This window comes from Salmo salar, chromosome ssa07 (assembly GCF_905237065.1).
Source record: "Salmo salar chromosome ssa07, Ssal_v3.1, whole genome shotgun sequence".
NCBI classification, from domain to species: domain Eukaryota; kingdom Metazoa; phylum Chordata; class Actinopteri; order Salmoniformes; family Salmonidae; genus Salmo; species Salmo salar.
Genome location: NC_059448.1, coordinates 43,336,547 through 43,358,653, shown reverse-complemented (window position 1 = coordinate 43,358,653; position 22,107 = coordinate 43,336,547). Strand labels below are relative to the sequence as shown.

Sequence of the window (22,107 nt, the reverse complement as noted above, 5' to 3'; positions counted from 1 at the left end):
GTTGCATCCCTCTAATAAAGTTTCCAGATAGTTGTAGTATCTATGCCAAGGCACATTAAAGCTGTTCTGGCTCATGGTGGCCCAATGCCCTATTAAGACACTTTATGCTGGTGTTTCCTTTATTTTGGCAGTTGCCTTAGGTCAGTATAGATGTTGACAGCTAGTGTTGAGATGACTCTGGCTCTGTGGTGACACTATTTGAACAGATGTGTTTGAATGTGGCATGGTACAACAAACTCCAGATTCCTGTTTTTTTTTTAGTTTCTGGTCTCCCTCTCCAAAGTGAAACACATTGATTGGGTGTTTGCCTAACAAGTAGTGTTTCTACAGGCCTCAGCACTCTCAATACAGTTCTATATTGTCCTATAGTACCTTTCAGAATCGCAAGTGTTTTGGTGACAATTTAGTTGCTTTAAAGGTTCTAGCATACTTCTCCAAAGGGAAACACATTGTTAGGATGTTTGCCTTTCAGATAGTGTGCCCAACAAACATAAATAATGAAGATATGACATCCACAAGATGGCTTATTTTCCTGGAGATTTATTGGCCCAGCAAATGCAGAATATACACGTTGTCCTCTCAGACGCTTTGCTTGTCATACACAAGTCATACACAGTACTCAGGCAAGACCAGGTGCCATCTGCTCCAAACGATCATCTAAATCTACATATAAATAAATCGTTTGAGAAAAAATGTCTTACAAAAAAGTATCAGAAGCAAACAAATGAACAAAAGTAGTACTGCCAATATGATATGCAGAACATATTTGGCTGGCTAGCAAAACAACTTCAAAGCCATTTTTCTCAGTTTCACTGTTGGCGTAGTTACTGCGTTTTACCTTTGTAGGGCAGAGTAGTACACGACTTACAATTAAGTATGAATCAGCCAATTAGAGAGCAGTACAAAAGAGCATCTACAAAATACCTTTCCACTCAGTTCTAGACTTGAACATTCCAAACGCTGAGCATTCCTTCAAATCTGATATATTTACATGTCTATTTACAGAACGTATTTTCATAACAAAGATATAAGTGCTCACACATGTTAGCAGCTGGCTTACAAAGACAAGTGAATCCCGTTATACGGCATGTTCTCTGAAGGTAGCATATGTCTGAATTTCTATGGCCAGCTATATGGGTACAGAAGCAGCATTGGGCTTGCAGGACAAGCACTAGGCACTCTAGGTCCAAATCTCCTTTCGGAGAGAAAGACAGAAAGAGACAATTGTGTCTATGGACACAGTCATACACACCACTCAATAGGAATATCAACTTTGCTGTGCAAAAAAATCATTCATTTCATAGCATGAGTACACCGGTTGTTCAGTAACAGTATGATACTCAAATCTTTAGAAATAAAATCATAACAAAAAAAGTGAATAAGTGCTAAAACATCAACAAAAGTGACAAACAATTTGGGTAGTCATTATTTCAGAGGCATTCTTATAGGAAAATGTTTACATCGTAAACTAAATGAGTCCATCTGGTTATAAAAGAGTGATATTACCATGGATACATGATTCATCACTCAGATCTCAGGAGGGTGTCAATAAAGGGAGATTTCAAATATTTGGTCTGGTTCCAGCTCTCTGAAGGATGCATTGCCGAGTGCCAAGTAGTCACTCAAACCAGATATAATAGTTCCTTAGAATCACAGAGCTATTACACTAATTAAACCATAATTTCAGGGTGAGCTGTCACCACAGATTCACTTCGGAGGAACCAGAGAAAGCAGAGTGGTTGAGACATGTTGTACAGTATTGTACAGTAGCATACATTATCTTTTACTAGTACATAAATATGCTATAGGCTATGCAGAGCCATGGCCGGGTCCAGTCGGGTCCACTCGGGTCTGTCGGCTGTACTTACTCAGACCGGATGGAAAATTTTGAATTTTGGACCCGGGCCCGCTCGGGTATTTCGGGTGGACCTGTGAAGACCTCTAATGTACAGTGTTATCTCTCTCTTTCCCAGAGGCAAAAGTGTTTGAACTACAAGCACTGGCAGATATCACAGACCAGACACTCACTAACACATCTGTGTGAGAAAAGAGAACAGAAGTGCCTTGTGATCTCCAGAAAGAGGAAGATGGGGGGGGGGGGAAACACAACAATGTCCATTTTGGTGACATTGTTGAATTCTCTTTGCCGGCTTTCACTTCCTGGGGCCTTGGATCAGGTGACGAGGCAGTGCGATCTCACTGGCAGAGCTGCAGGATCTCATGGCGATCGTTGGACTTTCTCTTCATGTTCTGAGGGAAACAAACGCCTAAAATGGTTAAGAAGACTTGGGGAAACCATCACAATATAACAAAACTAACTAAAAGTAATCTGTGAGACAAGACACATAAAACATAAAGAGAGGGAAAGATCCTGTCCTATAGACTAAGTGACTCCAGGCTTAGCATGAGATGACATAACATGACAGAGGTTGTGGTTTTGCTCAACCATGTCGTCTGAAGCCTCAATGTGCTACTCATTCATATTCCATGGTAAATTTAAACCATGTGTGGGCTCAAAAAACGATTATCCAATCTCCCTATCCCACGTCTAAGTACACCACAACAACTAACTATAGAGCTACAATAGGTGTGTAAGAGTTTATCTTTACTTGTCTCTGGGTGTTACTCTACACTGAGTGGACAAACCATTAACACCTGCACTTTCCATGACATAGACTGACCAGGTGAATCCAGGTGAAAGCTATGATCCCTTATTGATGTCACTTGTTAAATCCACTTCAGTCAGTGTTGATGAAGGAGAGGAGACAGGTTAAAGAAGGATTGTTAAGCCTTCACACAATTGAGACATGGATTGTCTATGTGAGCCATTTAGAGGGTGAATGGGCAAGACACAAGATTTAAGTGCCTTTTGAACGGGGTATGGTAGTAGGTGCCAGGCGCACCGGTTTGTGTCAAGAACTGCAACGCTGCTGGGTTTTTCACACTCAACAGTTTCCCGTGTGTATCAAGAATGGTCCTCCACCCAAAGGACATCCAGTCAACTTGACACAACTGTGGGAAGCATTGGAGTCAACATGGGCCAGCATCTCTGTGGAATGCTTTCGACACCTTGTAGAGTTTCATGCCCTGATGAATTGACGCTGTTTTGAGGGCAAAAAGTGGTGCAACTCAATATTAGGAAGGTGTTCTTCATGTTTTGCACACTCAGTGTATAAGTGCCCCTTCTGACTGTGACTTAAGTTGACAGGATCTTTCCACCCCCTGAATAATTATCACCTGTCAATATGTACCTGGAGAGTCTGAGACACAACAACACTTCTACTACAGAAAAGCTGGGAGGTAAATCTAGCTGCTTTCTCACTTTACCTTTGAAACACTAAAAGAGAGACGAGTTTCAGACAGTGAAGGATGGTGCAGATGGGCGGAAGTCTTTAAACAGAACAGAAAATACATTTCAAATATAGACGTTCTAAAGAAGTGAGTGACAGAACAGTGTGTAGGGTTTGCCGTAGTAACATGAAGACAGCAAAGCTCGTGCAATGCTCTGACATCAGTTAGAAGGAATGCGAGGCTGGAACGGTACACAGGACGTGAGGTCATAGTGAGCGGGAAGATGGGAGGCACTCGGCACGTATTCCTGTAGGAGAGAGACAGGTACTTACAGGCAGACTTTGCCCAGCCAGTGCTGCACGGTGAAGAAGAGAAGGAAGAAAGGATGAAAAGAAAGAAAAGAAGAGTGAACGTTAAGAGAGCGAAGAGACAACAGTGTAGAATGGAAAATTGCTGAGAGCAGGAGAGAAAGGGATAAGAGATGTCCTTCAGTAGTTTTGAGGAGTCAAAGGTGTGTGAGAGAGAGAGAGAGACTCACCTGTCCGGCCAAGGTGAGGTGGGAAGAAGTGCAGAGGGACATGGGCAGCTCCTGGAGGGGTTCGTCCAGGCCGTCGATGCGGGGTTTCTTGATGTTGGGCTCGGGGCTGGTCAGGGGGGTCACACTGTTCCTCCTGATCAGAGTCCCAGGATACTTCTTCATCTCCTCTGGTCTCTCTCTGTGGGTGTTCACCGCTTCCACGTTGAGCGAGATGGACTCTACCTTGCAGCCTGCACACACAGTAAAAACACACACACACCACAGTCAGAACAGATATTTAGACCTCACCTTATTTTTCCTGCCCTAGACAAGCTAGAGAACATACAATTGACCCTAATGCCCAATTCACACTATAGAGCCAATCTGAACTGTACTATTCTGGCTCTGATAGTTTCCGGTCACATTGGCTTGGCTCGGTAATGTGAAAGGTGTACACAAGTTCTCACCGTACTCACCGTAGGCAATGGGGGTGAGCTTCAGCACCGTGTGGAGGGGACACTTCAGGTAGGGCATCTCTTCTGCACTCTTATCCAGGAAGTAAGCCAGCAGACAGCGCATCACAGCCTGGTGACAGATAACCAGAACGTTCTCCTGTCTCTCCAGCTCCATGATCACTGGCTCCACCCGCTGGACCAGGTCCTGATAGGACTGGAGGGAGGGAGGGAGGGAGGGAGGGAGGGAGGGAGGGAGGGAGGGAGGGAGGGAGGGAGGGAGGGATAAGACAGAGAGAAAGAAGAGAGAAGGGTTAACTTGAAATTTTCACAGACACATCGATTCGCAGAATTTGACACACTAGAACTATGTCCATGTGTAACTGTACAGTAGTTGGCGGTAGCAGGTTGATTCTAGTAGTATATTGTACTGTGCTAACCTCTCCTGTGGGGTAGCGGTAGTAATACTTGTCCTGGTCTCTCAGAGCAAACTCCTCAGGGTACTTCTCCTTCACCTCATCGTACGTCATCTCCTCACACACCCCCTGTGCACACAGCACACACCTCACATTAGAGCTGTTTAAATGAAGCACCACACACACAGTCCAGTGAGTGGTCTATTCTAGTGTGTGTGACTCACAGCGTCTATCTCGTTAAGGGCCTTCCACTGTTCGTAGGGCACTCCCAGGCTCTCAGCAGTCTGGATGCTGCAACACATCTGATTGGTCCACACCTTCAGATCCGTCAAGTTCTGCTCTTTAACAAACGTCGACAACGCCCCAGAAAACTACACAGAGAGAAATGGGAAAGAGTAAGAGACCAGAAAGTGTGTGTGTGTGTGTATTCATGTGTCAACTTAGTGTGCGTGTGTGTGTATACGAGTGTGTTTCTACTCTCGTACCTTTCTCCCCCTTGGCGACAGCCCTGAGTCTCCCCCCAGGCGCCCCTGCAGGTTGTGCATGCTCTCTCCATGGCGACACAGGTAGATGGCTCTGGGCTGGACGTGGATGTTCATCAGGTAGTAGACGATCTTACTCTGGACGTGGTCCTGGATCCGGTTCACCAGGAACCTTCTGCCTACATCTATCACCTTGATGAAGGACAGGCTCCTACGTAGGGGGTTAGAACAGGTTTAGTCTAGGGCCTGAATTCACAAAATGTCTCAGAGTTCCATATAATCTTATTTATTATTATTTAAAAGGCCAAACTGATTCTAAATCAGGTTTAAGCCACTCTCAGATCACACAGTAAACAGTAGCTAGGGTCAACAGGTATAAACAGTGAATAAGCTATATGAGGTTTAGGGGCTACCTGTCGTACTGGTCTGGGTCCAGGGGTTCGTAGTGAACCCTGTAACACTCTATCCTCTTATGGAAGTCCTCCATGGCGTCTGTCTTGTTGCAGTCCTGGTAGTCTGGGCAGGACACCTTCACTTCCTGTCATGGGAGGAAGTAAAAGGTCAGGTGACGACGTAAGACACTCATTAAGAATAACATTTTAGATATTACAACGTCAGTAGCTAACGTCAGGCTGCAACATTAGAGGAACCTTGCAGGAACATGAGCCAACCAATAACATGTTTCTTCAGATGTTCTGTTCAGATTTCTGACTCACCATGATATTTGTGGCAATGACGCTGGGATCATCACACACCGACTCGATGAAGAAGATCTGCGCACACACATTTAGAGTCATTTTATCATCTTTACATTGAAAGACATGATGAGTCATTCGATCACGTATCTGTTTGAGATTGCATCAAGCCTCTCGTAACCATAGAAACACCACTGACCTTGAAGCTGTTCTCACTGCCGAAGTCCAGGATCATGTCTCGTCTCTCACGAGTAGTGTTGGTGGCATCGAAGACTGCAACCTGGCCTCCCTCCTCTGTCAGGTAAGACTCAACGTCCCTCAGAGCTGCTAAGGCACATTGTCTAAGCAAGAAAATAAATCATCTCTGTTAGCCTTGTTTCAAGTGCACTCTGATGATCAATGACATCACATGATGCTCAGAATTTGTCATGGTAAAATAGAGAGTAGGATGGGGAGTAGAGGTGGACTCACTGTCTGATTTTCACGGCACTCTCGTTGTCGGCCTTGAAGAAGTCATACGAGCTGTAGTTCTTGACTGCTTCTCTGCGATACTCTCCCACGTTGAAGACTGGAGGCAAAGAACAAACTAACAATGGTAAATAGAATGCTCTGGAGGGAGAAAGTGAGCCCAAGCCCAGTTTGTGGTAAATCTGCAAACTAAAACAGAGGAAAAGGAACTAGAGGAGATGGCAGGAATTCCGATTCAAGAACAATAATCCAACCTCCGCCTTGTAACCACAACGTTCCTCTTAGTGAATAAATACAACAATAAGATCAAATAAAAATTTCTAAAATGGAGGTCATTTTAGGGCAGTGTGAGGCACATTACTATGACCAATAACAAACGTTACTAATCTGTTAGCTAAACCTGTTGATGTGTCTCGTCATGTGCTGAGTGTGTGTACTGTGTGTGTGTGCTGTGTACCTTTGGTGGGCATGCCGATCCAATTGAGGTATCGGGTGAGTTTCTTGGACATGTAGGTCTTCCCCCTGGCTGGCAGACCCACCATCACAATCACTGTTGGGGGGTTGGCCAGGTGTGGGGGCCCCGTCGCTAGAGACAGAGAGAGACAGAGATATTAAAATATTGTTCAATAGCCATACACACAATCAACCTGATTAATCGTGTACTCTTAATTTACACACAATAAAACGGCATCTTCATTCAGTGACGAATGCCTCTCATTCACACGCTCCTTCCTACCAGCTCTAATCCACTTTCCAGGACACAGTACCTCCTCGATGGAAAAACAGCTATAAAGCTATTAGGTCATCACTCCCTCCTTTCCCTCCCTCTATCATTCTCCCTCTATCAATCTCCATCTATCTCCCTCCCTCATTCAGTGTCAGAGAGCTGTACATCTTATAGACTTTGGGAGACTGAGGCTCTGTCTGTGTGGCTGGTCCTTGTAGCACAGTGATGGTCATGGTCATGGGTAAACACTAATAGTAATTCCCTCCCACCAGTCTGCTCTGCTTCCTCCTGCTAGACCCTTCCCCAGTTCCCCAGAGGTCACCAGTCTGCTCTGCTTCCTCCAGCTAGACCCTTCCCCAGTTCCCCAGAGGTCACCAGTCTGCTCTGCTTCCTCCAGCTAGACCCTTCCCCAGTTCCCCAGAGGTCACCAGTCTGTTCTGTTTCCTCCAGCTAGACCCTTCCCCAGAGGTCACCAGTCTGCTCTGCTTCCTCCAGCTAGACCCTTCCCCAGTTCCCCAGAGGTCAAGATGGTGTGTCTGCCTGCAGACACTGCTGAAGCTGTCTCTCCCCCCTCCCCCAACCTGACTGAACAGTCGGCTGATAAACCTCCTACTAGAGAGATGGTTCCAATGTCAGAACCACTGTGCATTAGTCAATGCAAGTCAGTCTTTAAGGCATGAAAGTGTTTATGGGTATTAGTTTTCATTGCCTGAATCTTCATGTAATACAGACATCACCAGCTATTGGTGCTTTCAAGACAACTGGGAACTTGGGGGGGAAAACTAGGTCAAATCATAATGTCAGTGATCTTCAGGTCAGAAAGTTGGAGTTCTAGAAATAATTTGTATTTTTTTTACCTTTATTTAACTATGCAAGTCAGTTAAGAACACATTCTTATTTACAATGATGGCCTACCAAAAGGCTCCTGTGGGGATGGGGGCTGTGATTAAAAATAAATTAAATATAAATAGAAGACAAAACACACATCACAACAAGAGAGACAACACTACATAATGAGACCAAAGACAACAACATGACAACACAACATGGTAGCAGCACAAAACATGGTACAAACATTATTGGGCACAGACAACAGCACAAAGGGCAAGGTAGAGACTGTCAGTAAGAGTGTCCATGATTGAGTCTTTGAATTAAGAGAATGAGATAAAACTGTCCAGTTTTAGTGTTTGTTGCAGCTCGTTCCAGTCGCTAGCTGCAGCGAAATGAAAAGAGGAGCGACCCAGGCATGTTCCAGTTTCCGATTTGCATTCCGAGTTTGATGACCGTTCAAAACGATTTTCCAAGTCTGACCTCGTTTTTTTCCGAAGTCGGAGATTTCTGAGTTGCGAGTTCACCGTCGTTATGAACGCGGCATAAACTAATTCACCTCTGTATGACACACATCAGGACAAACACACTGACGTCAGTGAATTAAGCAGTGCCAATTGAGGCAGTTGATATTGATCAGTCGGCTCTTTACAAACTGCCGTCACTAGTTACCACAGCCACAAATTCATAAACCCCGCCTATTTCTGCCATTTGTCAGCCATTTTCCAGCTCGCGCCATGCGGACACGCGCGATAGTTCGTCCAATCCCGACGCGTCTGCATGAGGAGTCCCCCCGTCTCTCCCACCCACACAACGGTTCCTGGTTGTCACGAGCAGACCATAGCCACAAAGTCATACAGGCCGCCTATTTCTACAATTTCTCTTATTAAAATGTCATTTTGAACATAACCCTTAAACTAACCACACTGCTAACCTTATGCCTAGCCCTAACCTTAAATTAAGATCAAAGAGTTATTATTTTTTCTAACTTTGTGGCTGTGGTAACTCGTGGAAACTAGGGACCGGATGGGGGCTTGGTTGCTATAGTGAGCACTATCAACCATTACCCTCTATAGCTACTTGTGAATCCTGACCTGACTGCGTGCCAATGGCCAGCTTGGATAGGCTAGGCTAATAGGGCATATGCTTTTAGCATAATTACAGTAATTACACACAAAGTGTACTTTTTTTTTTAAGTCGGTAGGTTCATTTGAAAACTAAGCTGTTTTAAAATTATTCTGTTGAATGGTTTCAAAAAGTAGGCTACCTGCTGTATGCCACGCCAATTGAAAATAAAGCCATGCGAGTAAAACATCAAAACATGCAATCACATTTATTTTCTTATTTCAACACATTGTATGCACCCTCGAACTTAAAGTTCAATACACTACCTTTTGCAACAACGTTCCATGATTTATGGTGACCGCTAATGTAGCCTAATATTCCATCCAGCTGCTACATTGTAGATATTAGTATAGGCTCAATGAGATGATTATTTATCTGATTATTGTGAATAAATCAATAGCATAATTATCAAAGATAATGCCATGTAATACATGTATCCTATGGACTTTTTCTAAATGAAACCTGAATGAATCAGATGGGTGCTGATACCAGCCGCGGGTTAGGCAACTACTTACATCGCCGGGGGACTGCCGGTTTGTCATCCTTTGAAGGAATCCAGATCTTTTGTATCCTGTTCTGAGTAAGCATTCCTAGAGGGTAGTGAAATAAAACACGAAAGAAACCTAGGTTTCCCACTAATATCGGTCCCCCCAAAATACCACCGTTACGTGCTTTCAGATCAGCACGAATTAAATAAAAACAGTAGGATACAATTCAAAAATGTTTTGGATCGGCTGTCGTTCTCTCTACCAGACAAGTAATCTGTAATCAAATATATTGGCGAGCTAAGCAGTCGTTAAGAGCTGCAGTGTTCTATTCTAATAACGTCAGCCTGTGCCGGTGTATTAATCTACCCCGCTGTGTCCCAGTTCCTTTATTTAAACTGTCCCAGCAGGAAACAACTTGACATCGATGACATCCACCGGGGCTCGCGCTCTCGGGGATGGTGATGCTGCGCTCCCTTGTGGCTGATGACGGTAATCCACTATAATGGCAAATGGGAGTATCCCGTCGGTGCGCGTGCAGAATTGCACCCCAGTAAACCTTCAGACAGGAACAAATATGACCCATAGAGAGGTTTTTACAGCATTTGCGGTCTCCAAATATTATGTAGTGTCATGCCAATGTCTTATACGGACACTTTCTGGTGCAGATTAATATTTGTTTGATGCAAATCAATAGAACAATTTGGCAACAACTATATCACCCTAAATTATCAAGTGAAATATTTTTCATTCCAGCAACACAGGATATGGTGAAGGAAAATACAAAGTAGAGAAGTGCTGGGTTTCAAAATAACGGGCTCCACTCTCAATAGGCTCTTTAATCTCTTTTGGACAGACTGCATAAAACAGAAAGTGACACACTTTGGCAAGAATTTTACTACTGGGTAACAGAGATGATAGGCTATGTGACTGCCATAGTGGCACGTAGACTTGCCCTGAGCATGGCTACAGCCTGCAGTCATGTAGGACCATTCAAGTTTGTATCATCAATAAACTTAAGATACCAGTGAAAGGATTTGTCCAGTGAATAGAGAGAATAATAGTATTGTGCCATTTGGATCTGATTATTTCTAAGTTCTTCTTGTTTGAAGTGCAAGGTGTATATTTCAGAGTGGGGAAGATACAAAAAAGTGCATGTGTTTGTATGTGGACCCGTCGACCTCTCCACACACACCTCTTCATTGCCTAGTCTACTTCTTCACCCCTCTGTTTCTCTCCTGAACCAGGCCAGGTCAGAGCCTGACCCAGACCCCCCCTTGACAAGACTGTGGCCCAGTCTGGGTGCCAGGGGAGACCCCCCCCCCCTTCCCTAATACACATACTCTCTACCCTCCTAGACCCGGCTCAACTCCACCAGTGGTATTTAGGTTAGATAAAGAGCACTGTCACTCCCCCTGCAAGAGCCAAGCATGCTCTCCTTCCACCCTCTGCATGCCCAACCTGAAAACCTTACCCTCATAAACCCCCCCCACACACACACGTAATCTCAATGTTGATTTACCCAAACATATTTGTTTTTCTAGCACAGGAGGTTGGTGACACTTTAATTGAGGAGAACAGGTTTGTGGTAATGGCTGGAACGGATGGTTAGAATGATAAAGACATGGTTTCCGGGTGTTTGATGCCATTCCATTCACTCGGTTCCAGCCATTATGAGCCGTTCTCCCTCAGCAGCCTCCACTAGTTTCTTTGTATCTAACCTTCATTTGAGGTTAGTCCTAAAATCTGAGAGTAGAGAGTCAATGTCAATTTAATTCCCTTTCTATGAATTAGCTCATTTCTGTGTACTACCCGATCGGAATTAATTTGTTCTGATTTAATCCTCCACAGAGATCAGTCATTATGACAGTCCTCTAACTCTCCTATGACCGCTGTCTGTTTTACATAAGATCTGAATGAGGCTAGAGGAGGGAGGGCTGTGTTTCTTTCATAACTGCCCCAGTACCCCCTCACCGTGCCGGGCTATGTAAAGATGGAAAGCTGAGGGTCTGGTCCTCTGAGAGCCTCTTATGTCAGACAGAAAAAAAACTGGGCTTCCTAGACTACGCTCTGCCCTAGAAGAGTGAGAGATTAAAACAAAAGATTTTAAACAAAAAGGAACATTTATTTCCTGGTTTCAATTGTACAGGTTCATACTAGGACACAGAAACCAAGACAGTAGTTCATTATCTCACATACATGATTTTTCTGCTGGCAAAACAGAAACTACAAGTGAAACTCTTCAAAATACAGACACATTGTGCTGCTGTTGAGAGTATAAATGTTTGGGCTACTTAGAAACAGAAAGAGCTACTGGTGATTGCCAGTGTGTGTCAGAGCACTTCTTCTGTCCCTGTGAGTATGGATGAGGCGGGTCATAACGGTTCAGGTGGGATGGACCGTCTCACATCTGCTCTCCCAGGTCCAACACTCTGAATTTATCCTGGTTATAGAAGCAGGCTTTGACCACCCGACCACCAAAGAACCTCCCGTTCAGATCCACCACAGCTAGAAGACAGGAAACAAACATTATTTATTAACACTGCTGACTTGACTTTTCTATCAGTTTAGGCCAGACAGGTCTGTAATATCACTGCCGATGTATCATTGAGTGAAGACTAGTGAGGAATTGTGTCGTTTTGTTCGTTTGGACAGTGAACAAACATACTGTCATCCTAACACGGTCTATGGGATGGTGCTCCTCTTTGATAGTCTACAGTGTTTTCATCATGGACCATAATTCATGCTATCAAAGCATGAAAAACCAAAACGTTGTGGCTTTCAGAGGCTTTGGTATTTCCTGGTATTCAAACACTGGAAAACACAGCCGGGACATCACCCAAGTTCCCAGGAGTCTCTCCTTCCCAAGAACATCACAGATAAACAACAACAAACAGTCCTGGAGGCAGAGTTCAAACACACACCAAGTCTACAGTAGTGAGATGGACACTGTGTGAGAGTTCCTTATCAACACTAGGCACATAACCTCATAGGGGCGTGTGTGTTTGAGCAGTGATGACAAGTATATATTCATCCTAACACTAATGCCGGGACATTCCCAGTAAAACAGGCACATGTGGACAAAAGATGGATTCATGTGCAGAGCCGTGGCGTATTGGTAACACCACCCGGCATAAGTCACATGTCTCCTCACCGGACACTGGGGTTCAAGCCCAGCGCCCACCTTTCCCATGGTTTCTCTACCACTTGCCTGTCTCCCCCTTTCAATTCCTTACTGTCTAAATAAAGTCAAAACACCTGGAAAAAAATAGTAACAATGTGTGTGTCCAGTCTGGTATTAGTAGCATTATCTATCCTCTACAGAAATGAATAGGGTGTGTGTGTGTGTCCGGCCCAGTCTAGGGTGTATATATTATGTAGGCCGTGTTGCTGTTCCCTTAGAGGATGTGATGTAACGGCGTGCGTGGAGGGACAGGGGGTTACTGGGACAGCTGTGATGTAACACCTATGGGGACAGTCTCACCTGCTTTCTGATCTGGGACAACCCATTTAAACTGGCCCCTGCATTAGCCTTATTACAGACGTAACAGGGATACACACACACACACACACCAGTTAGACACACACCCACCCCCCAGTTACACACACACACCCACCATTAAGACACACCCACCCACCAGTTATACACACCCACCCACCAGTTGTACACACCCACCCACCCACCCACCAGTTATACACACCCACCCACACACACACACACACACACACACACACACACACACACACACACACACACCAGTTATACACACACACACACCAGTTATACACACACACACACACACACACCCACCCCCCAGTTACACACACCCACCCAGCATTTAGACACACACACCCAGCATTTAGACACACACACCCAGCATTTAGACACACCCACCCACCAGTTACACACACCCACCCACCAGTTAGACACACCCACCCACCAGTTAGACACACCCACCCACCAGTTAGACACACACACACACCAGTTAGACACACACACACACACACACACAACAGTTACATACACACACGCATTATACACACACCCGTTATACATACACACACACACACACACACACACACACACACCCCCCCAGTTACACACACACACACACACACCAGGCATTTAGACCCACCCACCCACCAGTTAGACCCACCCACCCACCAGTTAGACCCACCCACCCACCATTTAGACACACCCACCCACCAGTTTAGACACCACCCACCCACCAGTTAGACACACCCACCCACCAGTTAGACACACACCCACCCACCAGTTATACACACCCACCCACCAGTTATACACACACACCCACCCACCCACCAGTTATTCACACACACACACAACAGTTACATACACACCCGCATTACACACACACCGTTATACACACACGCACACACACACCCGTTATACAAACACACACACACCCAACAGTTACATACACACACCCACGTTATACACACACACACCCGTTATACACACTCGCGCACACACCCGTTACACACACGTTATACACACACCCGTTATACACACACACACACACACACATTATACACACACACCCGTTATACTCACACACCCGTTATACACACACACACACACCCTTTATATATACAGACACACACACACACACACACCAGTTACACACCAGTTACACACACCCACTAATTACACACACACACACCCCTCCAACAGTTAGACACACACACACAGTTACAACACACCCACCAGTTATACACACACATTATACACACACACCCGTTATACTCACACACCCGTTATACACACACACACAACCTTTATATATACAGACACACACACACACACACACCAGTTACACACCAGTTACACACACCCACTAATTACACACACACACACACACAGACACACACACAACCCCTCCAACAGTTAGACACACACACACAAGTTACATACACACACCCACCAGTTATACACACACGTTATACACACACACACGTTACACACACGTTATACACACACGCATGTTACAGACACACACACACACACACACACTCACTATGTTTCACTATATTGGATCACTCCAATATATTGTTATCACTCCGCGGCAGAGGGATACATCCGAAGTGAGGACTTACAGATTTACTCCGGTGTCACGGCCGGGGTCCGCCCCTACATATAGACCCCACGGCCGGGGTCCGCCCCTACATATAGACCCCACGGCCTGGGTCCGCCCCTACATATAGACCCCACGGCCGGGGTCCGCCCCTACATATAGACCCCACGGCCTGGGTCCGCCCCTACATATAGACCCCACGGCCGGGGTCCGCCCCTACATATAGACCCCACGGCCGGGGTCCGCCCCTACATATAGACCCCACGGCCTGGGTCCGCCCCTACATATAGACCCCACGGCCGGGGTCCGCCCCTACATATAGACCCCACGGCCTGGGTCCGCCCCTACATATAGACCCCACGGCCGGGGTCCGCCCCTACATATAGACCCCACGGCCGGGGTCCGCCCCTACATATAGACCCCACGGCCGGGGTCCGCCCCTACATATAGACCCCACGGCCGGGGTCCGCCCCCCTATTTTCCCTGATCCAGGTTGTGCTGGACAGGACCAGGATGGCAGCGCATCGTCTGCTGCTGGTGGCCCCATACTGGCCCAGACGACCCTGGTTCAGCCTTCTCCTGTCCCCGTTGTCTGGGACACCTTGGCAACCGCCCCTGAGACCCGACCTGCCGGGGGAACTCTGTGTCGTCTGAGACCGCACTGCCTCAGTCCATGGGCTTGGCCGCTGAACGGCACCAATGGTCCATGTTAGGACTACAGGAGGGCGTAATGAACACCATGCAGAGCGCAACGGCGCTGGCTACAACCGCGGCATACCAGTTGCTCTGGCGGTTGTTCTGTTCTTGGTGCACTGGTATTGAGGTTGTGCCCGAGTCATGCAGGGTGCAGTATATCCTCCAATACCTGTAGTCTCGCTTGGATGAGGACTTGGCAGCCTCTACACTGAGAGGGTATTTGGCCGCTATATCTGCCTGCCATGTGGGGTGGATGGACAGGCCAGTGGGGCGCCATCCCTTGGTCTCCAGGTTTATGAAGGGGGTTCGTCGCCCGTGTCCAGCTAGGACGTGCTCAATGGTGAGCTGGGATCTGGATGTGGTCTTGGCAGCTTTGGCAAAGCCGCCTTTCGAACCGTTTGAGTCTGCCTCTCTGAAGCACCTCTCTATGAAGGTGGTTTTCTTGGTAGCGATTCCTTCCATGAAGAGGGTGGGTGAGCTCCATGAAGAGGGTGGGTGAGCTCCATGAAGAGGGTGGGTGAGCTCCATGAAGAGGGTGGGTGAGCTCCATGAAGAGGGTGGGTGAGCTCCATGAAGAGGGTGGGTGAGCTCCATGAAGAGGGTGGGTGAGCTCCATGAAGAGGGTGGGTGAGCTCCATGAAGAGGGTGGGTGAGCTCCATGAAGAGGGTGGGTGAGCTCCATGCTCTTTCAGTGAGTTCTGAGTGCTGCCGGATGGACCCTGGTGGGAGGAGTATATCTCTCCATGTCAACACTTCATTCCTCCTGAAGGTTCTGCTTACGACTCCCCGGCAGTGACAAGGGAGTCTGGGCCTCCCTCCGGCATGCTGTGCCCTGTGCGGGCACTGGCTGCCTATGAGAAGCGGACACGGTCAGTGAGAACAACAGACAAGCTCTTTGGGACTAAATGTGTAAATGCTCACCTCGGATGTATCCCTCCGACGCGGAGTGATACCAATATATTGGAGTGATCCATATAGCTCACATAACCGTGGTTACATACGCAACCTTCATTACACACACACACACGTTATAGTTATACAGACAAACAAGCACACACACATCTTACAGAAACCTCAAGGACATACACAAACACATAGAACACGTTAGGTTGTACTGACCTTTGATGGCAGACTCGACTCTCTCAAACTCCAGAAATATCCTCACAGCTTCATCATCGGTCACCTGGGCAATCTGAGGAGAACACAGTTTAATACATATTATAAACTGGGTGGTTTGAGCCCTGAATGCTGATTGGCTGACAGCCGTGGTATATCAGACAGCCGTATACCACGGGTACGACAAAACATGTATTTTTACTGCTCTAATTAAGTTGGTAACCAGTTTATAATAGCAATAAGGCACCTCGGGGGTTTGTGATATATGGCCAGTATACCACGGTTAAGGGCTGTGTCCAGGCTCTCCGCGGTGCGTCGTGCATAAGAACAGCCCTTAGCCGTGGTATATTGGCCATATACAACACCCCCTCGGGCCTTATTGCTTAATTAGTCAACACAATATGACTAAGCACTTAACCATACACACACAGACTTATTCCTCTCACCTCAAAGATGACACATTTGATGACCTTGCCGTATTTCTCACACTCTTCTTTGGTCTCCCCTTCCAAATCGTCATCTACCTCTCCTCTGCCCACCATGTTCTAAAACACACACATACACTTTATTGGACCTATGCACATAAACAAACACACAAGAATTTACAATAAATACTCACGCACAGACACAAAGACACAGAGCACCCACCCGTAGCAGCACGACTTTGGTGGGGCATTTGAGGATCTCTGTGAGGGGGTTGGCCTCTGACTTCTTGGAGGGGTCCACTGATGGGAGAAAGAGAGCAGAACATGTCAACAATAGGTAAAATAATTGAATATATACTGGTAAATGTAAACAGGAAGACTCAGACTGTAGATTGGACCAGAATGTGGACCACAACTGATGTTTTAACAAAGCTAGTTTATCAATCAGATGATGAGAGGGTTAAGGCACTAACCTTAAACTCAATTAGTGCATATTTTCTAAGTTATCAACCATCATAATCTAGGCCCAAAATAAATGTGGTTACTAGTTCCATAATGAAACTTGACACACATTGAGATGAGCAAACTGTATAACAAAAAAAATATAGAATTTGCCTGTCAAAATTAAATGGTTTGAGATAAGAATAGATGGAGACAGCACAGACATGGGACGACAAGACACATGGGGCGAAAGCGGATGTGATGCGTCAAGGTAGCGAGGAAGTGATGTAACAGTGCCAAACCTATTGAAGCCGAGCCCCAGCCTAAAGGCTCAGCTGCTGCCGTCTGGCTACTGGATCCTGGTGCTTTAGAGAGGAACACACACACACACACACACACACACACACACACACACACACACACACACACACACACACACACACACACACACACACACACACACACACGCGAACACACGCGAACACAAACAAAACAGGGAAAAAAAGAACACACACACACACACACACAACTAAGTTCACAAATGTTGAAGATTAAAATCATCAATGAATGAAAAATACCAATTAAAAACTGAATCTTGACTGAGGATGACCAAACACACAGCTACAAATAACGTTACAATAGACAGTCTCGGAACTAGAAACCAAGACCATTCATTCTGGGCCTATGTAGTACATGATAAAAATAAAAACATCTGGACAGGCTAATGTAACTAAAGGAGACAATGAGAATAAGCTCGTATCTATCTTATCTAGTAGAAAGAGATCATGAGTATTGGTGATAAAGAGAAAAAAGGGGGGGGTAGATGGCGTGCATATACATGATAAGAGAGCTGAGAGAAAGACAGGAGAGCTGAGAGAGACAGGAATGAGTGACAGAGAGACAAGGAAATGAGTGACAGAGAGACAAGGAAATGAGTGACAGAGAGACAAGGAAATGAGTGAGAGAGCGAGACAGGGCAGTGAGACGGCAGAAAGTGAGATTAGAAGCATGGCGTTACTCTTCTCAGTGGCGTCTCCTATGATGATCTTGCCACCCCTCTTGCTGGTCTTCTCTACAGACAGGGCCGTGCTGAGACCCTGCTCGTGTTTGCCCAGGCCCTGGCCCTCCCGGAAGCCATACTTCTGCATGATCTTATGGGCCACGGTCCCTCTGGGGAGACAGGGACAACATCAGATAACATCACCGGACAGAACACTGAGCTGCTGCACTATACAGGTTGATGCCATTAGAGGGCCAGTGTTCAGGCTATTTCAGTGTGTTGTGTTTTGAGTTGGGTACGTGAGACTACATACAACTAATAGGACATTCTAGCCCAGTAGGGGGGTATCAGACTCACCCCATGTTGGCCAGGAATGAGTTGGTGGGACCGCCAGGTGGCGAGCGGGGGCGGTCGGAGTCCTCGTACATGGGGGGAGGGATGGCTGCTTTAGAACCACGGGAGGGTCGCATGTCATCCTCATAGGAGTATGACGAGCCTGGAGGGGAGAGACAGACAGTCAGTTAACACACCCACCTCATCCTGATGAATCATGTTGAATGTCATCCTAATGTTGAATAACACTGCAATCTACTGGACAAACTCCCCCACATCCCAAACAGACAGACACCAATCCCTTTGTGAGCCATGACTCACTGTCTCTACTATCCACGAGCGATGAGGGTGGGGCGATGGCTGCGCCACCCATACCTAAAAGAGAGACATGGGTAAGAATCAAGGGACATAGTCTAACCACCACATACAGTCAGACACATTATCCTGACGTAATCACAACATTATCCTAACTCCTTACGTTAAGAACAAGCCCATCTGCCTAAATAATTGCACATAATAGTGATGATAACTCTGCTGTGAAGGCTCCGTGTGGAGACCAGTGAAACCAGAGGTAGTCTACTCACTCCTTTTCCTCTTCTCCTTCTCATAGTCCTCCTCCTCCTCATCTGACTCTCCCTCTGCCGCGGGGAAGCGGGAGAATCCACTCGGAGCGCTGCTGCCCTCGTGTCGGTCCTTCCTCTTCCTGGACAGGAAGCACGCATGAGGTCAGAACGAAGGACAGAACATGGACTGAAATGATGTGGTCATCGTCAGGTCCATATTCCTACAGTGTGAAAACTTCTAGAAACAATACGTCCTCCTCGGCTTCCTTAGGGATATAACATTCTAACTTATGTCAACAATAACAACAGAATGCTGTTGAATGTTCTAGGAGGTCGTACTTCTCTCTTTCCTCTATCTCCTTCAGTCGTTCCTGCTCCCTCTGCCTTTGCCTCTCCTCGCGGTGTCTCTTCACCACCTTCTCGTAGTCGTTGGGGAACATGGGGTCATACTCATCAGCCAGGGGGATTAGAGCGTCCCCCGAGGAGAACACGCTGGGTGCTGTGTCCTGACACACACATCACATAAGTCACACATAATTAACACACATTTCACATAAGACACCCTAACAAATACTTGTGTCACAGAAACACACACAGCCCTCACCTTGAGTCCTGCTGCAATGTGTGGGGGTGTGTCTATTATCTGTCTGTCATCAGCGGAACCTCCTCTCTTTAAGTCGATGACTGGAGCCAGGACAGTACCCTGCTTCATCCGCTGACTCTGAGGGGAAAACACACAACACATCATCCATACCTCTGGATGTGGAGACGAGGTTCATAGATATGCTTTTAGTAAGCATAGCTTTGAGTCATTCCTGAAACAAGCTTTCATCAACCTGCGGTGCCATTGGAACCCACCTTAGCCTGAGTCAGAGCTGCCTTCTTTACTTTCAGCTGTGACTGCAGTAGCTTAAAATTCTTGGACCAGCCCTCGGTCTTGGTGTCACTGGTCGCACTCCCGACGCCCATGTCGTCGTAAAGCGACATGGTTCTCAGAGTTTAAAGACACTATGGTCACCCCACTTCGATACCGAAGTAACTTTTTCGTTGCAGGTTAGGAGAACGTACGCAGTAAATTATAATACTTTACTTAGTATGTCAGGAGAATTAACGTAGCAGGTTCCTGAGCTTAATGTTAGGAAAAGGGTTAGGGTTAGCGAAAAGACTCTCTTAACCGGCTAGGAAAATAACTATGTATCGAAGTGGCGTGAAAAGTGTGTCCCTTAAAAATAGTCCTGGCAGTGGCAGGATAAATAGACCTGTAAATAAAAGCAGTGTCAACAAAGAAATAGGTAACTGACATAGTTAGAGCTGTCGTTTGGATTGCAACTGCACGACCGCACATCACACAATACACTGAGCAGAACATTACCAAAGACAGTCCAGTAGGTTTAAAAAAACGAATTACATTGCATTTGTAAGGACGTAGCCAGCTAGCTAAAGCGTTACTAACGATAAACAACAATTGTATCGGTCTTTAGTCGCAGAGGCACACTAACAATATTTCCCACAAACAGCCCCTTTCCAAATAAGACTCAAATACTCACCTTATAAAATATAACTTGTAGCCAAATAAATCGTTGTAATGCGTAAATATGTGCCTTTTTATCAACACATATCGCTACATGGACTTCCAAATCGATACAATAAACGTCATCAAAAATGGTCAACTTCTTCTTCTTTAAAATGGTATAAGTGGACCACAACCTACTGCAAGTTGCATACACTGCCACCCACTATACTGGAGTGTGAGGCCGGTCACAGCTGTTTGAACGTTAAATGACGAGACAGATGCATTGATGCGAGTAACCAGTCTTGTTCAGTATATTGCAATACATCCGGGTATTTCAAGCACATCGGTAAAAACACTGGAGTTGCAGTAATTAACATTTACCAACAGATGGCATCACTGTGCCATCTTACACCCATAACAACAGCCTCCTATTAAATCTATTCTCTTATCTAGCCCTGTGTTTCTGCCTACTGTTCTGAAGTGTGAATTAATTACGCTTTGTGACACAAAATGGGAAAGGATAGGGAAAAGGCAAGAAAAATTGCCCTACCAACTATCCCTACACCTATTAAAAACTCACCACTATTCCACTGCTTTGCCCTATCTGATCCTACATCATGCAGGCCCGGCAGCCTGGGAGGACGGGACACTATTGTTCAACACACCTTGCACATTAATGAGCATGAGATTTCTGAACAGGCCTCGAAACCATGCCAGGACCATCAGAAGCACCAGCCCCAAAAGTAGGTCCATTTACTACAGGTAAGCTCCATCAGTCCGCACTGTAGTTCTACCAATCTGTTTTACGATATCTCTGAGCCTCTCTAGCGTCTCTCTGTACCTGACATCCACCAAATCCTGCACTTTGTTCTCCCCCACAATTACAGCACTTAACCTTCACATCGCTTCCACATTCACCGTAATTACGTGCCCCTCCACAGCTACATGTCCCATTCAAAACCCTGCAGTGCATATGGGACAGATTCTCTAACATTGAAACTAAGGAATCCTAGCTGTATTTTTCCTGGTAAGACTTTCTCAAACCTCAGCATCACTGACAAGCTTTAACTTCTTTGACCCGCTTTCCTACTGATCAACCTTTTGGCCTTAATCACTCTGCCTCCCTTCACATTGTCTTTAATATAATTTGTGGACATAGATATTGGGACCCCATTGATGACTCCCCTCAATCTAGCATAAGCACCAGGGACATGGCTTTTAATCTTCTTCCCATTAAACTTGTCCATTTTGAGAATCTTCTCTTGATATATAGTCTGTATATAGTCTCACTATTGTTATTTTACTGCTGCTCTTTAATTACTTGTTCCTTTTATATCTTATTCGTATTTTTTTAAACTGCATTGCTGGTTAGGGGCTTGAATTTAAAACGTTCCACCTTCTCCACTGCTGTCCCTTCGATGTTTCTGTGGTCTATCGT

General features: G+C 46.0%; 2 protein-coding genes across 4 annotated transcripts; both read right to left on the bottom strand.

Moving 5' to 3' along the window:
* Positions 1–524: 524 nt before the first annotated feature.
* LOC100380757 (6-phosphofructo-2-kinase/fructose-2,6-bisphosphatase 3) lies at positions 525–9,870 on the bottom strand. Of its 3 annotated transcripts, XM_014207887.2 has the most exons (14): positions 9,517–9,870; positions 6,779–6,907; positions 6,325–6,421; positions 6,053–6,194; positions 5,875–5,931; positions 5,572–5,696; positions 5,162–5,369; positions 4,901–5,047; positions 4,701–4,805; positions 4,285–4,477; positions 3,830–4,059; positions 3,624–3,646; positions 3,328–3,390; positions 1,957–2,250 (listed from the first exon to the last, which is right to left on the bottom strand). In XM_014207887.2, the coding sequence occupies exons 1-14, from the start codon at positions 9,587–9,589 to the stop codon at positions 2,244–2,246; spliced, it is 1,599 nt and encodes a 532-aa protein (XP_014063362.1). In that variant the 5' UTR covers positions 9,590–9,870; the 3' UTR covers positions 1,957–2,243. The 3 variants fall into 3 exon arrangements, with proteins under 3 accessions (XP_014063361.1, XP_014063363.1, XP_014063362.1); XM_014207886.2 differs by lacking the exon at positions 3,624–3,646 and having other exon boundaries at positions 525–2,250; XM_014207888.2 differs by lacking the exons at positions 3,328–3,390; positions 3,624–3,646 and having other exon boundaries at positions 525–2,250; positions 9,517–9,869.
* A 1,720-nt stretch (positions 9,871–11,590) lies between these two features.
* On the bottom strand, positions 11,591–20,998 carry LOC106609273 (splicing factor 45). The gene is made up of 13 exons (XM_014207890.2): positions 20,704–20,998; positions 20,015–20,415; positions 19,761–19,877; positions 19,496–19,662; positions 19,178–19,296; positions 18,915–18,968; positions 18,618–18,756; positions 18,279–18,430; positions 17,563–17,625; positions 17,043–17,119; positions 16,841–16,939; positions 16,398–16,470; positions 11,591–11,994 (listed from the first exon to the last, which is right to left on the bottom strand). The coding sequence occupies exons 2-13, from the start codon at positions 20,141–20,143 to the stop codon at positions 11,891–11,893; spliced, it is 1,293 nt and encodes a 430-aa protein (XP_014063365.2). The 5' UTR covers positions 20,144–20,415; positions 20,704–20,998; the 3' UTR covers positions 11,591–11,890.
* Between the last annotated feature and the right edge of the window lie 1,109 nt (positions 20,999–22,107).